A 21810-nucleotide genomic window follows, 5' to 3' on the forward strand; every position below is an offset into this window, starting at 1 on the left:
AAGTATCAATTTTCCTTGAAAATCAAAGTTTTCAAAGAATATTTTTTGAGAAAAGTTGAAAGTATCAATTTTCCTTGAAAATCAAGGTTTCAAAAAATATTTTTGAGGAAAAGTTGAAAATATCAATTTTCCTTAAAAATAAATTTTCCAAAAAATATTTTTGAGAAAAGTTGAAAGTATCAATTTTCCTTAAAAATAAATTTTCAAAAAATATTTTGGGGGAAAGTTGAAAGTATCAATTTTCCTCGAAATTAAAGTTTCAAAAGAATATTTTTTGGAAAAGTTGAAAGTATCAATTTTCCCTGCACAAAAAAAAAAACGATCATTCTTTTATTCCTTTATATTTTTTTTATGATAAATAATCCGACGACGGAGCCTTTGCAAGTGAAACAGTAGTTTTTCTTACATACTCTTGAGGTGAAGGAATTTTCTTAATTTTTTGCTAAAAGTATTAGAGTCAATTGAGAATAATTTCCAATAATTAATTACTCGGTAAAATTTTAAGGCTCATTGGATAACATAAATTTAAGCTGGTACCATCTTTTGATGGGCGTTGTGAGGGGGCTATAACCTTCCTCACATGTAACCGAACTCTCGAACCCTGTTCTGATTAAAAGACTTGAACCTATTCTTTTAGGGACCCTTGAACTTAGGTGTTCCTTGAAAGGACAGATTCTTTAGGTGGCCGATCGCACCTAAATAAAAAAGATTGGTGACGACTCCCTAAAAGTCAATGTCTAGCGATAGATCCCCGGATCTAGACGTTATGAAAATAATTATCTATTTCAAATTGTTCTAACCCTTTGTTTAGTTATAAAATAATTATTTCAGTTCATACAAGCTTATTTGGAATAAAATAATACTAATTTATTAACATTCTAAAAATTAATAAGAGATTTGAAGAAATAAATCTGTTTACCGAATAAGTTCAAATAATTATGAATATTTGAATAATTAGCTATTTAAAATCGTTATAACCCTTTATTTTGTCATAAAATAATTGTTTTAGTTCATAATAACATGTTCGAAATAAAATAGTACTACTTTATTAATATTTCAAAAATTAATATGTAAAAGATTTAAAAACTAAAACAGTTTTCTAAACCAGTTCAAATAATTATGTTTATTTGAACAATTATCATCTCAAATCATTATAATCTTTGTTTTATCATAAAATAATTGTTTCTTATCATACAAGTTTATTCAAATAAAATAATACTAATTTAATAATATTTCAAAAATGAATGACTAAGAGATATAACAAATAAATGTGTTTGTCAAACCAGTTCAAATAGTTTAAACTATTAGAATAATTATCTATTTTAAATCGTTCTATTCCTTTGTTTAGTCATAAATAATTATTTCAATTTATACAAGCTTATTCGAAATAAAATAATACTAATTTGTTAACATTCAAAAATTTAATAAGCAAGAGATTTGAAAAATAAATTTATTTACTAAATAAGTTCAAATAGTTATGACTATTTAAATAATTATCTATTTGAAATCGTAATAACATTTTGTTTTGTCGTAAAATAATTGTTTTAATTTATAAAAACTTATCCAAAATAACATAATACTATTTTATTAATATTTTGAAAATTAATAAGTACGAGATCTAAAAAATAAATTAGTCTACCAAATCAGTTCAAATAATAATGACCATTTTAATAATTATCTATTTCAAATTGTTATTATCTTTTTTTTGTCATAAAACAATTGTTTTTCAACATACAAGTTTATTGAGAATAAAATAATATTAATTTATTAATATTTCATGAATTAATAAGTAAGAGATTTAAAAAATAAATTTATTTTACCAAATCAGTTCAAATAGTTATAACTATTTGAACAATTATCTATTTCAAATTGTAATAACCTTTTATTGTATCACAAAACAATTGTTTCTGTTCATACAAGCTTATTCTAAATAAAATAATACTAATTTAATAATATTATGAAAATTAATAACTAAGAGATTTAAAATATAAATCCATTTACTAAACCAATTCAAATAGTTAAGACTTCATGAATAATTATTTATTTCAAATCGTTATAACTTTTTATTTTATCATAAAATAATTATTTCAGCTCATACAAACTTATTCGAAATAAAATAAAACTAATTTATTAATATTTCAAAAATTTTTAAGTAAGAAATTTTTTTAAAAAAATTTATTTACCAAACCAATTCAAATAATTATAGCTACTTGAACAATTATCTATTTCAAATCGTTATTACTTTTTGATTGTCATAAAAGAATTGTTTTTGTTCATATAAGTTTGTTCAAAATAAAATAATACTAATTTATTCATATTTATAAAATTAATCAGTAAGAGATTTCATAAGTAAATCTATTTATCAAACTATTTCAAATAATTTTGACTATTTGAATAATTATATATTTTTAGTTGTTATAACATTTTGTTTTATCATAAAACTATTGTTTCTATTCATATTATTTTATTCAAAATGAAGTAATACTAATATAATAATACTTTGAAACTTAATAACTAAGAAAATTAAACAATAAATCTAATTGTCAAATCAGTTCAAATATTAAAACTATATAAATGATTATCTATTTCAAATCATTATAACATTTTATTTTGTCATAAAACAATTATTTTGTTCATACAAACATATTTGGATTAAAATAATACTAATTTAATAACATTTCAAAAATTAATAAGTAAGAGATTTAAAAAATAAATTTATTTATTGAACCAGTTCAAATGATTAAGAATATTAGAACAACTATTTCAAATAATTGTTTTGTCATAAAACAATTATTTTGTTTATACAAACTTATTTAGATTAAAATATACTAATTTAATAACATTTCAAAAATTAATAAGTAAGAGATTTAAAAATAAATTTATTTATCGAACCAGTTCAAATGATTAAGAATATTAGAACAACTAGTTATTTCAAATCATTCTGATCTTTTGTTTGTATATAAAATAATTGTTTCAGTAAATACAAGCTTATTTGGAATAAATTAATACTAATTTATTAATATTCAAATTATTAATAAGCAAAAGATTTAAAAAATTACTTTTTTTACCAAACAAATTCAAATAATTATTATTGTTTGAACAATTGTCTATTTAAAATTGTTATGACTTTTCGTTTTGTCATAAAATAATTATTTCAATTAAAATAAGCTTGTACAGAATAAAATAATTTAATTATTAATATTTCTAAAATTAATAAGTAAGAGATTTAAAAAATAAATCCATTTACTGAATCAGTTAAAATAATTATGACTATTTAAATAATTATCTATTTCAAATCGTTATGATATTTTATTTTGTCATAAACCAATTGTTTTTTATCTACAAGCTTATTTGAAATAAAATAATACTAATTTATTAATATTTTAAAAATTAATAAGTAAAATATTTAAAAAATAAATTTATTTACAAAATCAGTTCAAATAGTTATGACTATTTGAACAATTATTGATCTCAAATCATTTTGATCTTTATGTCATAAAATAATTATTTCTGATCATACTAACTTATTGGACTAAAAAATAATACTAACTTAAAAATATTTAAAAAATTAATAAGTAAAAAATTTTAAAAATAAATGTGTTTATTAAAATAGTTCAAATAATTAAAAGTATTAGAATAATTAAAATAGTTCCAATTTTTTATTTAGTCATAAAATATTTGTTTCATATTATATAAATTTATCCAGAATAAAATAATCTTAATTTCTTAACATTTAGTAAATTAATATGAAAAAAATTTTAAAAATAAATTTATTTATCGATTAAATTCAAATAGTTATAATTATTTAAATAATTATTTATTTAAAATCGTTATAATCTTTTGTGTTAACATAAAACAATTATTTCAGTTAATAAAAATTTATTTAAAATAAAATAATATTAATTTATTAATATTTTAAAAATTAATAAAAAATTTTTAAAAATAATTTATTTTACGACAAACCAAACCGCTTTAAAAACTCTAAAAACCCCCGAAGCCGTCAGAAATCCTAAAAACACCTAACTTGCTAATCCCCTGCACGGAACACTAAAATCACTCCACCCCAAAACTGCTTCCAAAATCGCAAAAACACCAAATCCGCTGATCCCCACCCCAAAACACTAAAATTGCTCCACTTAAAACCGTCATTCAAAACCCTAAAAATACCAAACCCACCAATCTGCACCTAGAACCCTGAAACCGCTCCACCCAAAACTCCCACCTTAAACCCTAAAAGCATCAACCCACTAACTCTCCACCTAAAACCTTAAAACCGCTCCACCCAAAATCATCCCATGAAACTCTAAAAACGCTAAATATATATATATATATATAGCACCACTACAATAGGATAGGACTCTCATGCCTACTTCCATCTCCAGCATTCTCTGCACTAGAAGCTATTTCAACCTGATTTTTTCGGCTTCTTCCTCACTCAAACACTTTCTTCAGTGTCAGAGCATGTCGCAGAGTCTAACTTTGGCACACCGAAGGTGTCTTCTAGCCAAATCACATGTAAATTCCATCTTACCTATCCATAAAACTCATCAACAATGTCGTCAAAATGGCAGTTTGGAAAAAGCAGTGGCCATGCGCTGCCTCTTCCTAGTCCAATTGGTAGAAGTCTTTTAACAATTACCTATCTTGGTAATTTTTTTAGTGATAATGAAGTCGAGATGTCGAAGGAGTATATATATATAAAGAGATAATAATAAATATGAAAGGTAATTTCCATATGGTTTTAACTTTCTTTTTTATCTGGTGGATAATCCGCTGGATAAGGGATGGGAATGATATGGTTCTCAAGATTTCAACTTTCAAGTGATCTGAAATAGACTTTTTTGTTTTTTTTTTTTTTTCATCTACAGGCCTTTCAGTTTACTCTTTCGCTTCACTTACTGCCCTGGCCTACTTGCTATAAAGGCTTTTGCATGTGAAGATGCTATAACTACACAAAATTCTAGTGTTGATCACTGTAGCTGTGGGTAGGTGCTGCAGAAAAGGAAAGCATCCATTTTACACGCACGTGCGCGTGGCCCAAAGGCATGGGGACAAAAAGAGTGGAACCCTGGAAGGGGTTGCTTGTGCTAATTGCAATTCCTGCGCCTTCCAGAACCAGTACTGTTGCTGAGTGCTGACAGCAAAAGGGTTGGTGGTTCCTGCAAGTAAGTGTAGTTTAGGCAAAAAGTGATTGCATCACTAAACCCACATCCCCCTTAAAAATATGGTAGCTTGTATTGTAATTTCTAACAAACTTGTCGCAATTTTTATATACATACACGCACACATTTATGTACGTATATATATTACGTATTCCATACAAATACCCTTCAAATATATATATCTTTTCATTTGTTACAGTAGTATGTAAATTCTTCTAGCTAGCAGCTACCTATCTGTAAAAGAGCGGATCGTATACATCCTGAGTCAGCCCAAGCACTGAAACACCAGTGGCACTGCCGTTTTTCCTCGACCCACTCAACGTGGTAAGCAAGTCATTTGATGATTCATCTGTCTATCCATGTGAATGTGAAATATTGAAAAGCCAAAAGTAACCCCCATGAGACCACGAGGCCATGACCCAGCTAGCTAGCCTAAGCGAATCCAACAAGCGGACAAGCAAGGCAAAAACAGGTCTAAGCGTTAAAGCCAGTGCCGCATATGTAATTCCGCATTTAAGGCTTTGCGTGTCTTGATTTATAGCAGGGATCAAAATATCCTTGCTTTTACCCTTTTCTTTGTCTTGTCTCTTTTCTTCTCTTTTGCATCTATGTATATATAATCTCTGCGATCTCTTCTAACAAGTTTCTATGCACAAAAGACCACGTTGAGACGTCAGATTCACTCCTCACTTTGAAAAACATTCTCGTATCCTCTTATCACATTTCTAAAGCACAAATGTCTATATATCCATTCACCCCCTACTCCGCGGATTTACCATCACATTTATGCCCAATCGGCATAGCGTCTCAATTTCTGGCCAAAAAAAAAAAAAAAGGAAAGAAAGCATCTCAACCAAAAATCATTAATAGCTCTAAAAAAAGTTCAACATGCACATATTGCATCCTCCGGTTTTGACCATTACCTTCATATCTGTTTCATTAAATAGATGTATACATGTACCATCAGTAGCGTAGATAGGAATTTGTATCAGTGGGGTCAAAATTATAATATTATTTTTATTTATAATATTTTTTATTAAATATAACATTGACAAAATTTAATATAGTAAAAAAAAATATTACACAAAATAACACAATTTTTAAATAAATACTTATTTTCTTACAATTTAAGTAGTAGCGAGTGATACATAAATTTTTTTTTCATTTTTCTGACATGATAATTAAAATATTAAAAAATAATACAAGTAGATAGATAATATAATTTTTTATTTATTTATTTAATAATGAGATTAGATTTGTACTGTTAAATAATTAACTTTATATGAAATAGTTATTATATCAAGTACATCAAAAAAATCAGTCATTTATAAATTAAATCAAACTCGTAAGAAGAAAAAATATAACTAGTAAATGTGATGACAACAAAGTAAAGAAAAAATTTCAATAAAAAATAAATAAAATAAAAATTAAAAAAAGATTAAAAATGTTATTAATAAAAATCAATAAAAATACATACTAAAAATTTTTTTCAACTTACAAATTAAACTTATACTCATAGTAAAAAAAAATTATTAAAATTTTCAAATTAAAATGAATGTAAAAGTAAAAATAAAATTTATTTTTGACCATTTTTAATAAATTTTAGTGGTGTCAATACAAGAAAACATTAAAATTTTATGCTAATTACATATATTATTAATTTTTAAAAGTTGGGAGGGGTCAATTGACCCCACTATTATAAGGTGGCTACGCCACTGTGTACCTTGTCAGTGAACTTAAGAAAAACAAAATATAAAACAGACCTCCCCATTTCATCAAAATGAGTAAACTATGACTACTAGTTTCTTTTACTAATAAATATGAGTTATATATGTTTTGTTCTTTTGTTGTACATGATAAGACATTAAAGATGACTCCTGGCTACAACTCCTTGCGTACATCTAGAAACATAATACCATTATAATGCAAGAGTCATTTTCCATGCGCCTATAAACCAACCCAAGCTTTAATTCATTTCCTCAAACCGCATGGGCGAACTCTAAATTTAACTTCATGCTTTCCTTTTCTGAGAAATTGAAATCCTCCGAGATCAATTATTAACACAAGAGGCAACACTTACCTAAGATTCCTTAGGTCATGATAATAACACAATCAGTTATAAGAATTTCTTATGTTAACCAAATTACCGTTTCTTCTATTGACACTGTAATAAATGCTATGGGGTGTTCTGAAATTTCAATGGTTTTCATATTTTCAATCATAATTTACGATTCCACTCACTTCGTGAATAGGCTGAGTTTAATTTTCGGCTAACTTGTTTACAATAACAGACAATATATCTGGCCGGGTTGCTTGCTATTAATTATTCACATAAATTAAATTAATAAAGATAATAAAAAATAAAAACAAATGTTATATACAGCTTTGCACGTGGGGAGGACAGAGAGAGAGGAAGAGATGAAATTTTTAAGTGAAATTTATGAAGTTTTTTATTAAAAATTATTAAATCAAAATTGAAATTAAAAATCAAAATTAATAAATTAAAAATTTTCATTATGTAAATTAAATATGAAAAATTTTATCACAATTTGTCGATCCGAGTGACAAGAAACTCGATTCTCCTTAAGTAAAATTTTGGTTTCGAGTCTTACGAATAGAGGAAACAGGTTTGAAAGAAATTACCTCCCTTATACAGTCTGATTCAACTTAATTCTAGATTAATCGAGGCTCAAAATGACTACCAAATACTGAGAGGTCTCAGACCAAAAATATGCAAAATTTTAAAAAAAAATTTGATATTTTTATATGAAAATTTTTAATAAAAATATTAACAAAATTTTTATTCTTAAATAAATATGGATCAAATTAAAATGTAAATAACATTTTTTGATATTTTTTTCACAAATTTTTATCTTTTTTTCACCTAAGTTTTATCCAAGAGGAACACCGCCACTATTACCACTAGTAACAACTATTACTAACTATTACTATGAATAACTACTACCAGTATCAGCTCTTCCCTGTTGTTGGCAGATAAGGTTCTCTCATAGGAGCACTGCATCATCAGTATCCATCAGGTTTCATTAGTAAATTACGTTAAAGCAGGGAATAGCAAAGTAAAACCTCCTTGCAGCTGCAAGCTGCCCAGAAAAGATTTGAGAGCCCAGCTACTTATTAATTTGTCCTATATATCTCATCATCATAACATATCCCTACCTAGATATATATCTAGTCTAAAACCTGCCCCTCCAATCGTCAGATGCTTATGTATATTGTATATATACTTATTAATTATAAGCTCATTACTGATTCCACACACATATGTTGGGCTCATTGAATTTAACTTCCAACGATCAAGAAGAAGACGATCCGTCGGCCCCAGATCTACAACACCACCCACAGCAGCAGCCATCGCATTCAACTGGATTCACCTCTCACTCTCACTCCCATCAAGCAATACACATGCGTCAATTACTCATCAGTTGCGCAGAGCTTGTCTCTCAATCTGACTTCCCGGCTGCTAACCGCCTCCTCTCCATTCTGTCCTCCAACTCATCCCCTTATGGAGACTCCACCGAGAGGTTGGCCCACCAGTTTACCAAAGCCCTTTCTCTCCGCATCAATCGTCTTCACGGCCCTGGAAACCTGCTGATGATGGTGAATATCAACTCTCCAATTGCTGCTGCTGCAACTTCAACCGCTACCATTGCCAATTACGACATTGATCCGTCTCTGCAGTCATGCTATCTTTCCCTGAACCAAATAACCCCATTCATTAGATTTGCTCATCTCACAGCCAACCAGGCCATTCTGGAAGCCATACAAGTAGAGCAACAATCTATACATATTCTGGACTTCGACATCATGCACGGAGTGCAATGGCCTCCCTTGATGCAAGCATTAGCTGAGCGCTCTGCCAACAGCCTCCACCCTCCGCCCATGCTTCGAATTACTGGAACCGGTCATGACTTGAATATCCTCCACAGGACTGGCGATCGCCTTTTCAAGTTTGCGCAGTCTCTTGGACTCAGATTCCAGTTCCATCCGCTTCTCGTCCTCAACGACGACCCTACTTCGGTTGCTATCAACCTTCCCTCCATGGTCACAATCCTGCCGGATGAAGCACTAGTTGTTAACTGCATGTTATATCTACACAGGTTGCTCAAGGACGACTCGCGTGATCTGCGCCTCTTCCTTCACAATATCAAGGCCTTGAATCCCGCGGTGGTGACCATCGCTGAAAGGGAAGCCAACCACAATCATCCGCTCTTCCTGCAGAGGTTTGTCGAAGCCTTAGATTATTACACTGCCATATTCGATTCCCTAGAGGCAACCCTGCCTCCTAACAGCCGGGAGAGACTAGCCATGGAGCAGATATGGTTTGGCAGAGAAATTGTTGACATCGTGGCTGCAGAGGGAGAGAATAGAATAGAGCGGCACGAGAGACTGGAGACGTGGGAAATGATGCTTAGGAGTTCAGGGTTTTCCAATGTTCCGTTGAGCTCATTTGCACATTCACAGGCCAAGCTTCTTCTCAGACTCCACTATCCGTCAGAAGGTTACCAGCTTCAAATTCTCAACAACTCTTTTTACCTAGGTTGGCAGAATCGTGCACTTTTCTCTGTATCCTCCTGGCGCTAATTTTTTTAGCCAATGTCCGTTTTGCTAATTATTGTCTAATTATTAAGCCCCTTTGTGCGACAAAAAAGATACTTAATTATACATCATATGGTATATGTTGAAAGAGAAAAAAAAATAGGTCCTTTAATTTCTTCTCCATTGCTTCAGCCTTCTCTAGCTCCTTCTTGTAAAGCAATAATCGGACAACCCCTAGCCAAGATAATGATGTCAATATTAAGTAAACCGCTCGGTTACAAACTGAGCAAAAAATAAAACCCTCGTTACAAGATGGATAGCAATGCGATCTGAACTTGCATGTCTGCAACTTCCTGAGACCTAGTCAACGATCGATGGAGTGCATGCATGGGTCAGGCGTCACGAGAACCTGTAAGTTGCATGAAAATTTTTGGAAGAAACAGGGCCTGTGAGTTCCCATCATCTTCGTTTCTTTGGCGTTCGTCTTCATTACTCGGGTCTTTCTCGGGGAACGAAAAAAGATTGGTATAATTTTGATAGTTGGGTACGTTGACATGTTGGTTTCCCTCTTTTTCGACTTTGATTTCTCAACCTATTGCTTAATTAATTGTGTAACCAAAGAATCTTCTTTAGCCTTTGCTGTAGGCAACAATTGTGATAAGTAGAATATTTCAATGCCTTAATTTATTCCCTTTGAAGTTTCAACTTTCAAAATCCATCTTGGATTATTTGGTTCTTTATATTTGTGCGCTTCTTTTCGTTTCTACTACTAGTGTTTTATATTTTATGCTAACGATTCTTCACTTGCTTTGTTTTAAAATGGGTTTTCTATATCATGCTGTCTTTTCTTCTTCTCCTCCTCTCTTATTAAAGTAATTATAGGAAACAGTGAGACCTTAGTCTTTTTGCAAAGGAACCACTCTTGTTCCCCAAAATTCCTTTGTCTCTCTCTTGATGGTGGCTTTCAATAAGAGGATGCATGGGGGTTCTTGTTTTCTGCATTAAGTACCCCGTATATGCTTGGTGTTGTCTCTGATATTGCACCATTAATTACCTTAATTTCTGCCTTTTGTCCCCTCAACAAAACTATCAAAGTTCTCAAAATAGAGCATTTTATGCCCACCTTGCCTCCTCTAGGGCCATGCATTTGAAAACCCTCCTGCTAGTGCTAGTAGCTAAGGATCTCTCGTGTCCTGTGGAGTTTCAAGGACCACTGTCATGTTCTTTTCACTTGTCAATGGCTTCTTAAATAATAAACACTGCTCTTTGTAGTAAAAGTACTCTCAGTAAATCGATTGCTGATACGGAAAGTAGCTCAAGTAATAACTGAGTGGCGTTTGTCGCTAATTTGTTGTATGTATTTCCCTAGGCCAAAATGATGATGGTGAAATCGCCCTTCTGCTTTTGTTGTGTAAAGGTGTAGATTAGATAGTAACAAAACAATAAACCGGTTTGGGGGTAAGGATAAAGGGTTTTGAGTGGAGAGATATAGATGGATGCTGCAACAAGATTTTAGGCCCTTTGGCTTTTAGTAGCTGACATTGATAAGATGGTGTCACAAAAGGTGACGCCCCATATATCAGTGCGTGCCGTGTCGCACAGCTTAGCTTGCGTGTTGAGAGTTGTGGCACAGGCTAATCGAGGGTTGGTGCACGCATTGCACATGACAGATCAATCCGTCCATCTTTCCATCCGATTGTAACCCCTTGCCTTCTGAACTGGTGTTTGGTTGAACGAGAGCAAAACTTCTTTCAGCTACTCCGTACGGGGGGGTTTGATTGATAACTAATGACAATAAGTCAATGATAGATAGATATTTAGATGGAATGTAAGTATGGATCATTCTTTTTTGCTTCTTTAGTCAATAGTAATCATTGCAACCGTGGTAAAGCAGAATACATAGGAAATGTTTCATTTTGCTGCGATGAGGATATTCTTCTATAAAGTACCATGTATATATATTAATATTAATGTATGGATACTGCGGCTATACCTTCCTCTCCTATTTAATGTTACTCTTAATCAACTCCATTTCTTGGCTTATCAATCCATCTTCCTTGCTAAGAACGTTTCCGCGCAGTTCTGCAGGAGACAATTTATTTTTTCTTTTAAAATAAAACACTATTTATGCATAAATTTTGTATTTGGTGGTTTATTAAGAATATCTAAATCATAAATATTTAACAAATATATAGAAAAGCGAAAAGGAGAATGATAGAAATTGATAATAATAATAATAAGATAAAAATTGATAATAATAATAATAATAATAATAATAATAATATAAATTTCATAATATTATCACTTTTTATATGGCAAATGGGTCAAAAACTCCCTTAAATAAAAACTCAATAATTATTTAAGTTCGTGATATTTCATTATAATTAATCAAGTTTTGAATTTTTTATTTAGAATTAGTTGACACTTTTAATATTTATTTTTATCCAATTAAATTCTTAAATATTTATTTTCATTCAATTAAACTATTGATTGGATAGAAACAATTAAACATTTTTCCTTTAACGTTGGTTTAATTACTAAAAATAGATGTTTGAAAGTTTAATTAATTGTAAAAAAAGTTAGGAACTTAGATGATTATTAAATTTTAATTTAAAGGCCTTTTTTACCCTTTTGCCTTTTTATTTCTTCTGGTTTTCCTCCATTAGACTTGTTCAATATCTGGATTATCCTCCCAAGCCTAAAAATCTGTTTAAATTTTGAAAAATTTTGGATAAAAAATTAAAACTCGTTAAATGAGCTTGGACTTTTTTTTAAATCCATTTAAATTTAAGTCGGGCTTTAAACATAAAATTTAAAATTTGAGTCCAATCCGGCCCAATCCAAATTCACACACATATATATATATATAAATTTGTTATTTATATATATATATGTGTGTGTGTGTATGAATTGTATATAAATTAATTCACATATATATAAATTAAAAATAAAAATTATATATTTTATTAAACTTAATTTTTATTTTTAAGTTTCATATATATAATTTTTAAATTTAATATAAATGTAAATTAAATATAATTTCATTAAACTTAATTTAATCATATTTCTTAATTTTTTATTGTATAAATTAAATTTAATGTGTGGAATTATGATTTATTTTTTTTAATTTGGGCCAGGCTTGTGATTTAAGACCCGAAATTTTGGGTCAGGCTTAATTTGAACAAACATATAAGCTATTAATAGCAAGTATTAACCTGGTTCGAATCCAACTCGGCTCAGCCTATAAATACCACTACCCTTCATTATCTTTATCTAATTTCTTTCATCAAACCCAAAATTATTTTACCTAAAAATACCAATTATTTAAGAAAATATTTTTGTTATAAAAAGAGGTCAAATTTTAAAAAATTATGAAAAGAAATTACAAGTGTTGAGATCCAATCTCAACTTCACAAAAATTCACCTTTTAGGAAGTTGTAGTTGATAACATTTTCATTTTTTAAAAATTTGTTATAAATTAAAGTTTTTTTTAAATACAACGAAAAAAAAAAACAAAGGTCAAAACTGCTTTTATCCAAAGTAATGAACTCCCTAATTTCTTCCTCCTTCTTATTCTCCCCAAATCCTAATCATATATAATATTATATTATAACATATACACAAACTTGATAAAATTTGTTTACGTGGATGTTTAAGTCAATTTTTTTTTAGATGATATCTAGGATAATAACAAATAATTATAATATATATTATCAAAATAATCAAATATCAAAAACTTTTAAACTAAATCATTAAATAATAATAAATATTCAAATATTAATTTGAAAACAGATAAAAAGATTTATAACTATTTATTTTATTTAATATTTTTTTAATCCATTTAAAATATACAAATTTGTTTAAATTGATAAGAGCATGCATGAATTACTATTTAAAAATTATGGCTTAGGGACTTAAAAGTATCTATCTATCTGAATACATTTTTCTTAAATATCCAATTAAATAAGCAGATAAAAACACCCATTTAAATAAATAGATAAAATCATGTTCAGTTATTTATATTTTAAAATACTTGATGTAGAATTGAAAACATAATAAATTTTTGCTATTTTATTCTATCTAAAACTTTTTTCTTTTACTTCTTCCATTCCCAATTTCTTCATAAACTTTATTTACTCCATTAAATTTTCCTATTCTTATTTTCTTTTCACAATGATTTATACGATCAATAAAAATAAATAATGGATGTTTTCAGAAAAAAAAAAGCATTTTTTTTTGTTTCCTTGAGTATATTTTGAAAATGTTTTCATTTCTTGATTTTTATATAATTTTGTGTTAATATATATATATCAATTCTATTATAGCTACTCTAAATTCTATTCTATTATGGTGATAAAGATTTTAAATTGGAGTTTTATGATCATTCTTTTTTTATAATGAATGGAATTTTTTTTTTTTTTATCATGAGTGCATGTATGCATGGAGAAGATAAATGTTTAGGGGATTGAGGAATAATTTAGAATATCACGAACTTTTCTCGATTTGATTTCCCAAATCACATTTTTATCTTCAATTTAAAATTTATCTATTCTTTCCATCAACTTCATTATTAAAGTTCAGTTACACTTTATCTTAATTATCAGTTTTTGTTATAATTTTCTAAGATCTATAGATATTAAATACATTTGAATTTTATGTAAACCTTTTTTTTTATATAGCAAATTTCTCTTTTTTACCAATTAAGCAATCAAAATTATGAAATGAATTTAATTAAAATTTTCAATTTTTAAAATATTTATTAATATACTTTTCTAAATTAAGATGGAGGTCAAACTTTTATTTAAAAATTTTGTTGATAAATTATATTTTTTTATTTTGGACTTTTGTACTTTCAATTTATGATATTAAAAATCAAATAAAAGATTTTAATATTAAATGTATAAATTTAATTAAAAATAAAAAAGAGAGAAGATACAAATATTTAATGATAAAATTTTTTTTGAATGTACAAAAATATTATATAGATTTTTTATTAATTAAATTAATATTATTATAAATATAGAAATTACGTGCATTTTCACAGGTAAAAATTTTAAAATTAGTAAAAAATTATAAAATCAAAACAAATTATGTAAAAATCAAAATGCAAAAAGCCACATGTCAAGAGATAATTGTACTATTGAAAGCCTCTTGATTTCATTTTTAAGATTTTAGATATTTTTAAATATTTACATAAATTAAATAATTTTTCTCCAAAAAAATTGATTTTTTTTTTGTGTTTGTGAAATCGAACCTGAGGATTGGGGTTTTTTATTATAAAATCAAAGGGCGGTTACCTTTTTTCCGAGTTTGGTAAAATCAAACACCCGACATCACGCAAGAGAAAATATCATTTTATACATAATAGAAATTAATTCAATTATTTTAATTTATTTTTAATTATTTTTTTGTACAATTATTTTATTTTTTATTTAATAAATATATAATAATAAAAATTATTAATGTATATATATTATCTAAATAATATTTTAAGTATTTGAAATAAAACAAATATTTGTAATAAAATATTTATTTTTAATTAATATTTAGTTTGAAAAAATATTTTATACACAATGTATAAAATGTATTAATAAACTATAAATTTGATATATATTTTATACACAATATATTAAGTAAACTAAATGTTATATAAATATATAAATGTATTTAACTAAACAATTTGCAAGTTAAATAAATATATTATAAAAATATTAAATAAATCAATTATTCTTGTGTTAATAAATACATCATGCGCGCAAATGCTGTATAGATAATTATTTTTACAAACGTCTTCTAAGTACATATAAACGACGGTTAAATAATAAAAATTTTCATTTATATTCAAATAGACAAGGGTTGTTTTTTTCCAAATAATTTTGTTTAATAAATTATCTAAATTTAATATTTTTGGATTGTTATTTATATTCAAATCAAACTCCATCAAAAATTAAAAATTTTGCATAAATTTTAAATTTAAATATATTAAATTATAATTTATCTTTTCTTTTTAAATTTAATCATAGCTCTATATATATGTGTGAGTGTGTGTAAGCTTAATAAATTTTTATTTACTAAAATCAAAATCTTAAAATAAAAATAAAAAGCCCATAAAATGATAATGTTGCCCCCTAATCAATGTTAATTTATTATTATTAGAATTAAAAATTAAAAATGTATTTTTTTATTTGACGTTTTATGATTTATGGGTTTTGACAAGAATGGGCAAAAACTAGAAAGAATAGTAACCACATTATACTTATGAACAAGTAAATCCATTTTATGCTTTTATTATTCTTTTTATTTATTTTATTTTATCTTTTTAGTTTTCATTATAAGTATGTGAGGCTGTTGGATTTTTTTTATAATATTGATTTTTGTTTTTTTAGATTTCAATAATGAAAAATAAAAAAGGCCATATTTGGATTGATTTCAATTAGGTAATAGCTATGGTTTACTATTTTTTTCTTATTTTAATTTTTTATTTCCTTTATTTGGTTTTTTCTTCAAACCTTTCATTTAGTTTTATTTGTTTTATATGATATATACATTTATATTAGATTTCTTCCATAAAATTTGGTTTATATTTTTTATATATATTTAATTAATTAAACTGAATATTTGTTATGAATAAGTTTAAGAGATTTAAATTGTATATACCTTTTCAATTTGTATATTTGGTTTATATTCTAATAATAAGCGACTAAGTATGTTAAAATTTATATGAAAAAGATAAGAACTAATAAAAAGTACATGATTATGATCAAATTAATAATTATGCTTTGTTATTCTATCAAATATATATATATATAAGAAATTATTATCATTACTATTTGATGTTTTATTTTTGGTTTAGCTATATAAAATTTAATAGTTTAAGAATATTCAGCTAATATAAATGTTTTTCACAATTTAATCAAATGATATATTTTTTATATATCCATATTAACATATAAACAATTACTAATCTTGACTTTTTTTTTTTTTGCTAATTCAAAGTAAAATTTTATTAAAAATATTGAAATGATTACAAATATCCACTCATAATTAAAGTACAGTAAAACACAAAAAGAATATAAACCATAAAAAAATTATATCAACACCATGTGAGGAATCCAAAAGCATAAGCATAGATAACAAAATTCTCCACACTCAAAAATCATTTAAACCAATAGTAAAACTATTTATTATTTAAAACTGAGTTTTTTTTTATCAAATAAGAAAGAATAACTAGTAAAAGTTTCGTTGTTTAATAAATGAATTGAAAAAAAATAATTTTTTATGAAAAAGAAAAAAATTTTATAACCTGTTGAAAATTTACAAAAACTTGGAATTTGAACGAGTATTACAATATTCATAGATTGTTATTTAATTGTATCTTAACATTTATAAATAAATGATTCTATAAAATAGTTCAATAAAAATTTGCATTTTTTTTATTAAAGTAATATAAAAAATTAAAGTTAGTTAAAAAAATTTTAAATTATAAAAAATAAAAAAAATATTGTACAATGCACAGGTTCAAAAACTAATTTATTTATAAATTATTTATAATATAAATTTAATATAGTTTTTTATTTAATGTAAAAAAGACTGCGGTTGTTTCTTACAACCTTCGTTGTTTTATACACTGCACATGTTGGTTACCCTGGAGCACGAATAAAAAAGGTAAAAATAATATAGAAACAGAATAGGCAGGAAACAAACTACTACACTCTCTTACGTAAATTGAAATATCTTAAGCTAAGCTAGCAGCAACCAATTCAAAATACTAACCCTAGCATAAGAGTTAGGCCTTTGACTAGGAGAATCATCGTTGACCTCCACAGCATCGTTGGTTTCGTGATCAGAATCGTCTTTGTGCCTGCCGAAATCGCCGGGATTGCGATCAGGGTCAAACTTGTCCATGACAGCACAAATCTTGTCCAGGAAGGGCATAATTGCCATCTCTATCACCATCCACCCAAACGCTAATGCCCCGAAAACCACTGCTGCTTGCTTCATAGCCGTTTTTTTCCCTATTTTCTTTTGGCTTTTTTTCCTGAAACTCTTCCCTGATCCGATTTTGATTAATAATTGGCTTTGAGATTGCTATGGCTATTCCAATATATAGCTATACTTCGCACAATCGAATAAGGGAAATGGCTAAGGAACCACATGGGACCCACTAAACAACATTGTTACTGATAGACGTTGATGATTCAACATTTATGGATGGAGTGATGGTGAAGAGCTCGAGCGTGTTCTTCTTTGATTGGCGAAAAGAATGTCGCGGGGCTCCACAAGTATGAATGGAGCCACACTTGTAGAGTGCAGGTATAGCTCGATGAGACAGACAAGTTGCCCAAACCAACCAGAGCTGTCGCTGAGAATATGGACGATGGTGATTGTCGCAGATAAAAAGTTTATTAAGCCCCTCTCTCTCTCTCTCTCGCTATATATACATATATATAATTATAATTAAATTTAAAAAGAACGGAAAATTATAATTTAATATATTTGATTTTAAAATTTATGCAAAATTTCCAATATTTTACAAATTTTTATATGAATTTAAATAGTGATCCAAACATATAAATTTTAAATAATTCATTAAATAATATAATATAAAAATTATTTTACGTGACATAAAGAAAGGCTATTTATATAAGTGTCCATGTTAGCACATTTATTTAGTAATTTTGTATCTTGTAATATAATATATACCACCTTCTTATCCATACAATATACAGATTATTTTTATTTATATAAATGTGTTTAAATATATAAATTAATAACACTTAATCACTTAAATGTTCAATATATGTGTAAACTACAAATAATATAATTAAGATATCAAAACATAGTAAAATTAAAAATTTTAATTAAAGAATTAAAAAATTCAAAACATATAATAATATTTGAAGAAAAATAAAATATTCAAAAGATTTATATATAAATTGTATTATTAAATATACCAACAAAATATTAAACTGAAAACTAAGAGTTTTATCATTTTAAATTAATTGTATTAAATTTGTGCCATTTCGATCTTGTACAATCATTTTTATACGCTTGCATGTTTATATAATTTTAAAATAAATTTTATTTATTTGAAAAAAGCAATGATTTTAAATGTTTAAATAAAATGTGTGAAAGCTTACTTGCGTATACATTTTTTTTGTATGAGTTTTAGTAATATTTTGATCTTCAACATCGATAAGAATTGTCAAATGAATTTTTATACTTCTTTAAAATTTTACATTTGATGTAAAATTGTGTTATTGTAAAAGTTGAAATGAAATAGTTTTAAATTTTAAATAATAGTATTAAATTTTAAACAATTTTTTAAAAGTTTATTGTAAAGAAGTTTCAATGAGAATGTGTCAATTCCCATTCATAGGATTTTATAATTAATTTCAAAAGTAAAAAAAAAAATTACATTTTACTTTTGTTACTTACATTTCGCTTAAAAAAACAATAATATTATAAAAATTTAAATTATAAAATTTAAATTCAAATAAATAAACATAATTTTACTTTTATATTAAACAATTATGTTAAAATTAGTACTGCATTTTTGTCATTTGCTTTTATATACAAATAAAAAAAAAAGTGTAACAAAATCAACAATTAAAAGTAATCCTATACAATCTTTTTTAACTAAATAAATAAAACCAATAAACAATGCTTAAACAATTAAATTAATATTTTTTATCTTCAATTGTCAAAACACTTCAAAAGAGTTATTATTGTGATAGACTGATCGTTTTCTTCCACTCCAACATCCATGAATTGTCAAAAAAAATTTTATAAGATTCATACATGCACTTTGGAATAAACAAAATATTCAAAATTTTCATAAAAATTTCAAAAACAAAAAAAAAACATTTAATTTAACTTTTTAACATGTAGATACACATATCATAAAAAATATAGTTAAAAAATTATGCATCACTTATAGTAAAAAATTATAAAAATATACTAAAAGATTTTGTGTATCTCACAGAAACCATTTCTTTTCAAGCATAAAAGGTTGAAAAAAAGAGAAAAATAAAATTAACATTGAGAATATCATTAAAAAATAAGTTATTTTCTAATATGTGTAATGTTTGATCTTTTTAAATTTAAAAATAACCAAATAATGAATGATTATTAAGAAAATTTTAAAGATAAAAGTTATATTTAAAATAATATATTTAAATTATTAAAAAATTCATTTTATCATATCACTACATTTGAGATTTTTAGATTTAAAAAGATATATTTATAATATTAGAAAACTTATTTTAAAATATAATATATCATTATATTTGAAATTTTAAATTGAAAAAAATATATATTTAGATTATTTAGAAATGTATTTTTTTAAAATGTAATATATTTAAATTAGATTTTGTTGTAAGTAATTTAAAAATAATTGAATGGTTAAAATTAAAAATTTTGGATAATTAAATAATTTTAAAATATATATTTGTTGATAAATAGCTTGAAATTAGAAAATGTTTTACATGCCATTATAAATAGAAGTGGCAGCCCAACCCCTTCCTAGTGGATTCTAACCCGTTCTCGGTAGGTTTCAACCTGACCTCTTAAGGTCGATTTTTTTTTTAAATCGGGTTTTGAATCGGGTCGAGTAATAGTGAAAAAAAATGTCATGGTTGGGTTAAGGTCGAGTTTTAAGCAAACCAACCATGACCCAACCAAGTATATATATAATTATTTTTAATTAATTATTTAATTTTGTATTTATATATATTTAATTTTATATTTACATTAAAAATAATATTTTATTAATTTCGAGTTAAGTCAGATATATTTTATATAATATCAAATCAGGTCAGGTTCAAGGCAAATAAAAACTTGTTTCAACTTGACGATTGCCATCCTTTAATTATGAAGAGAAATTTTAGGGATTGTCTTACATGTTGAAAAGAAAAACTATCACGTAAGCTTACATATAAATAAATTTTATCAGGTTTCTATATATATTGTAATATAATATTATATATGATTAGATATATTAGATTCACTTTGATTTAGATTAATAAAAAAATATTATCTTTGATTAGGTCTCATATTGTGCAATTGTAATCCAATTCACTTTATATTGGTTTTATTTGATTGGTTTATCTATTAGTAATTTTTAGTGTGAATATATACTATTTATGTTGAAAATATTTACTATATTTATAATTTTTACTTGCAATACAACTTTTAAGATATATCCAAAAAAGGTATATTTGATAGATAAAAATGGTTTTTTTTAGTTAAAAAAAAGTTTTGAATAATTAAAATTTTTTTAAATAAATATATCTTAAAAAGATTTGAATAAACAAAATTTTTTAAATACATTTATTTAATCCTTAAATAAAAAAGAATTAATTTTACTTATTTAAATAAAATCTTTATCAAATTTTTATGTATGTTGTAATATAATATTATATATGATTAGATATATTAGATTCACTTTGATTTAGATTAATAAAAAAAATTATCTTTGATTAGGTCTCATATTGTGCAACTGTAATCCAATTCAATTTATATTGGTTTTATTTGATTGATTTATCTATTAGTAATTTTTAATGTGAATATATACTATTTATGTTTAAAATATTTACGGTATTTATAATTTTTACTTGTAATACAACTTTTGAGATATATCCAAAAAAGTATATTTGATAGATAAAAATGGTTTTTTTTCAATTAAAAAAAAGTTTTGAATAATTAAATTTTTTTAAATAAATATCTTTAAAAGATTTGAATAACCAATATTTTTTAAATACATTTATTTAATCCTTAAATAAAAAAGAATTAGTTTTACTTATTTAAATAAAATCTTACCCAAAAAATAATAATTTTATCTATTTAATTATTTTAAATCTAAATTGATTCTTCATTTAAATTTTGAAAGTTTTGTATAATTTAATAATTTTTTAAATATATTTTTTATAAATAATCTAAAATTAAAAAATATCTCATGTATCTTATAAAACGAAATTAAAAAAAAAATTACGTTTCAAAAGAAAAATGATCAACGTAGGCATCTAAATCATAAGATCTTATTTACTAACTATATATGTTATAAATAATGTATATGATAACGTAACATGTT

The 21810-nt window shown here is 25.8% G+C and overlaps 1 protein-coding gene across 1 annotated transcript; it reads left to right on the forward strand.

The window, feature by feature from the left end:
• Positions 1-8444: 8444 nt before the first annotated feature.
• LOC111302227 (scarecrow-like protein 18) lies at positions 8445-9764 on the forward strand. The gene has a single exon (XM_022898160.2). It carries the CDS (start codon positions 8445-8447, stop codon positions 9762-9764), a length of 1320 nt encoding a protein of 439 aa, XP_022753895.2.
• Positions 9765-21810: the final 12046 nt, after the last annotated feature.

Source organism: Durio zibethinus, chromosome 15, assembly GCF_047325235.1.
Source record: "Durio zibethinus cultivar Kanyao isolate XHJ-2024 chromosome 15, ASM4732523v1, whole genome shotgun sequence".
Taxonomy (NCBI): Eukaryota; Viridiplantae; Streptophyta; class Magnoliopsida; order Malvales; family Malvaceae; genus Durio; species Durio zibethinus.

Excerpts from the sequence above, each read along its gene's own strand:
- LOC111302227 (XM_022898160.2), top strand. The coding sequence starts at position 8,445 with ATGTTGGGCTCATTGAATTTAACTTCCAACGATCAAGAAGAAGACGAT.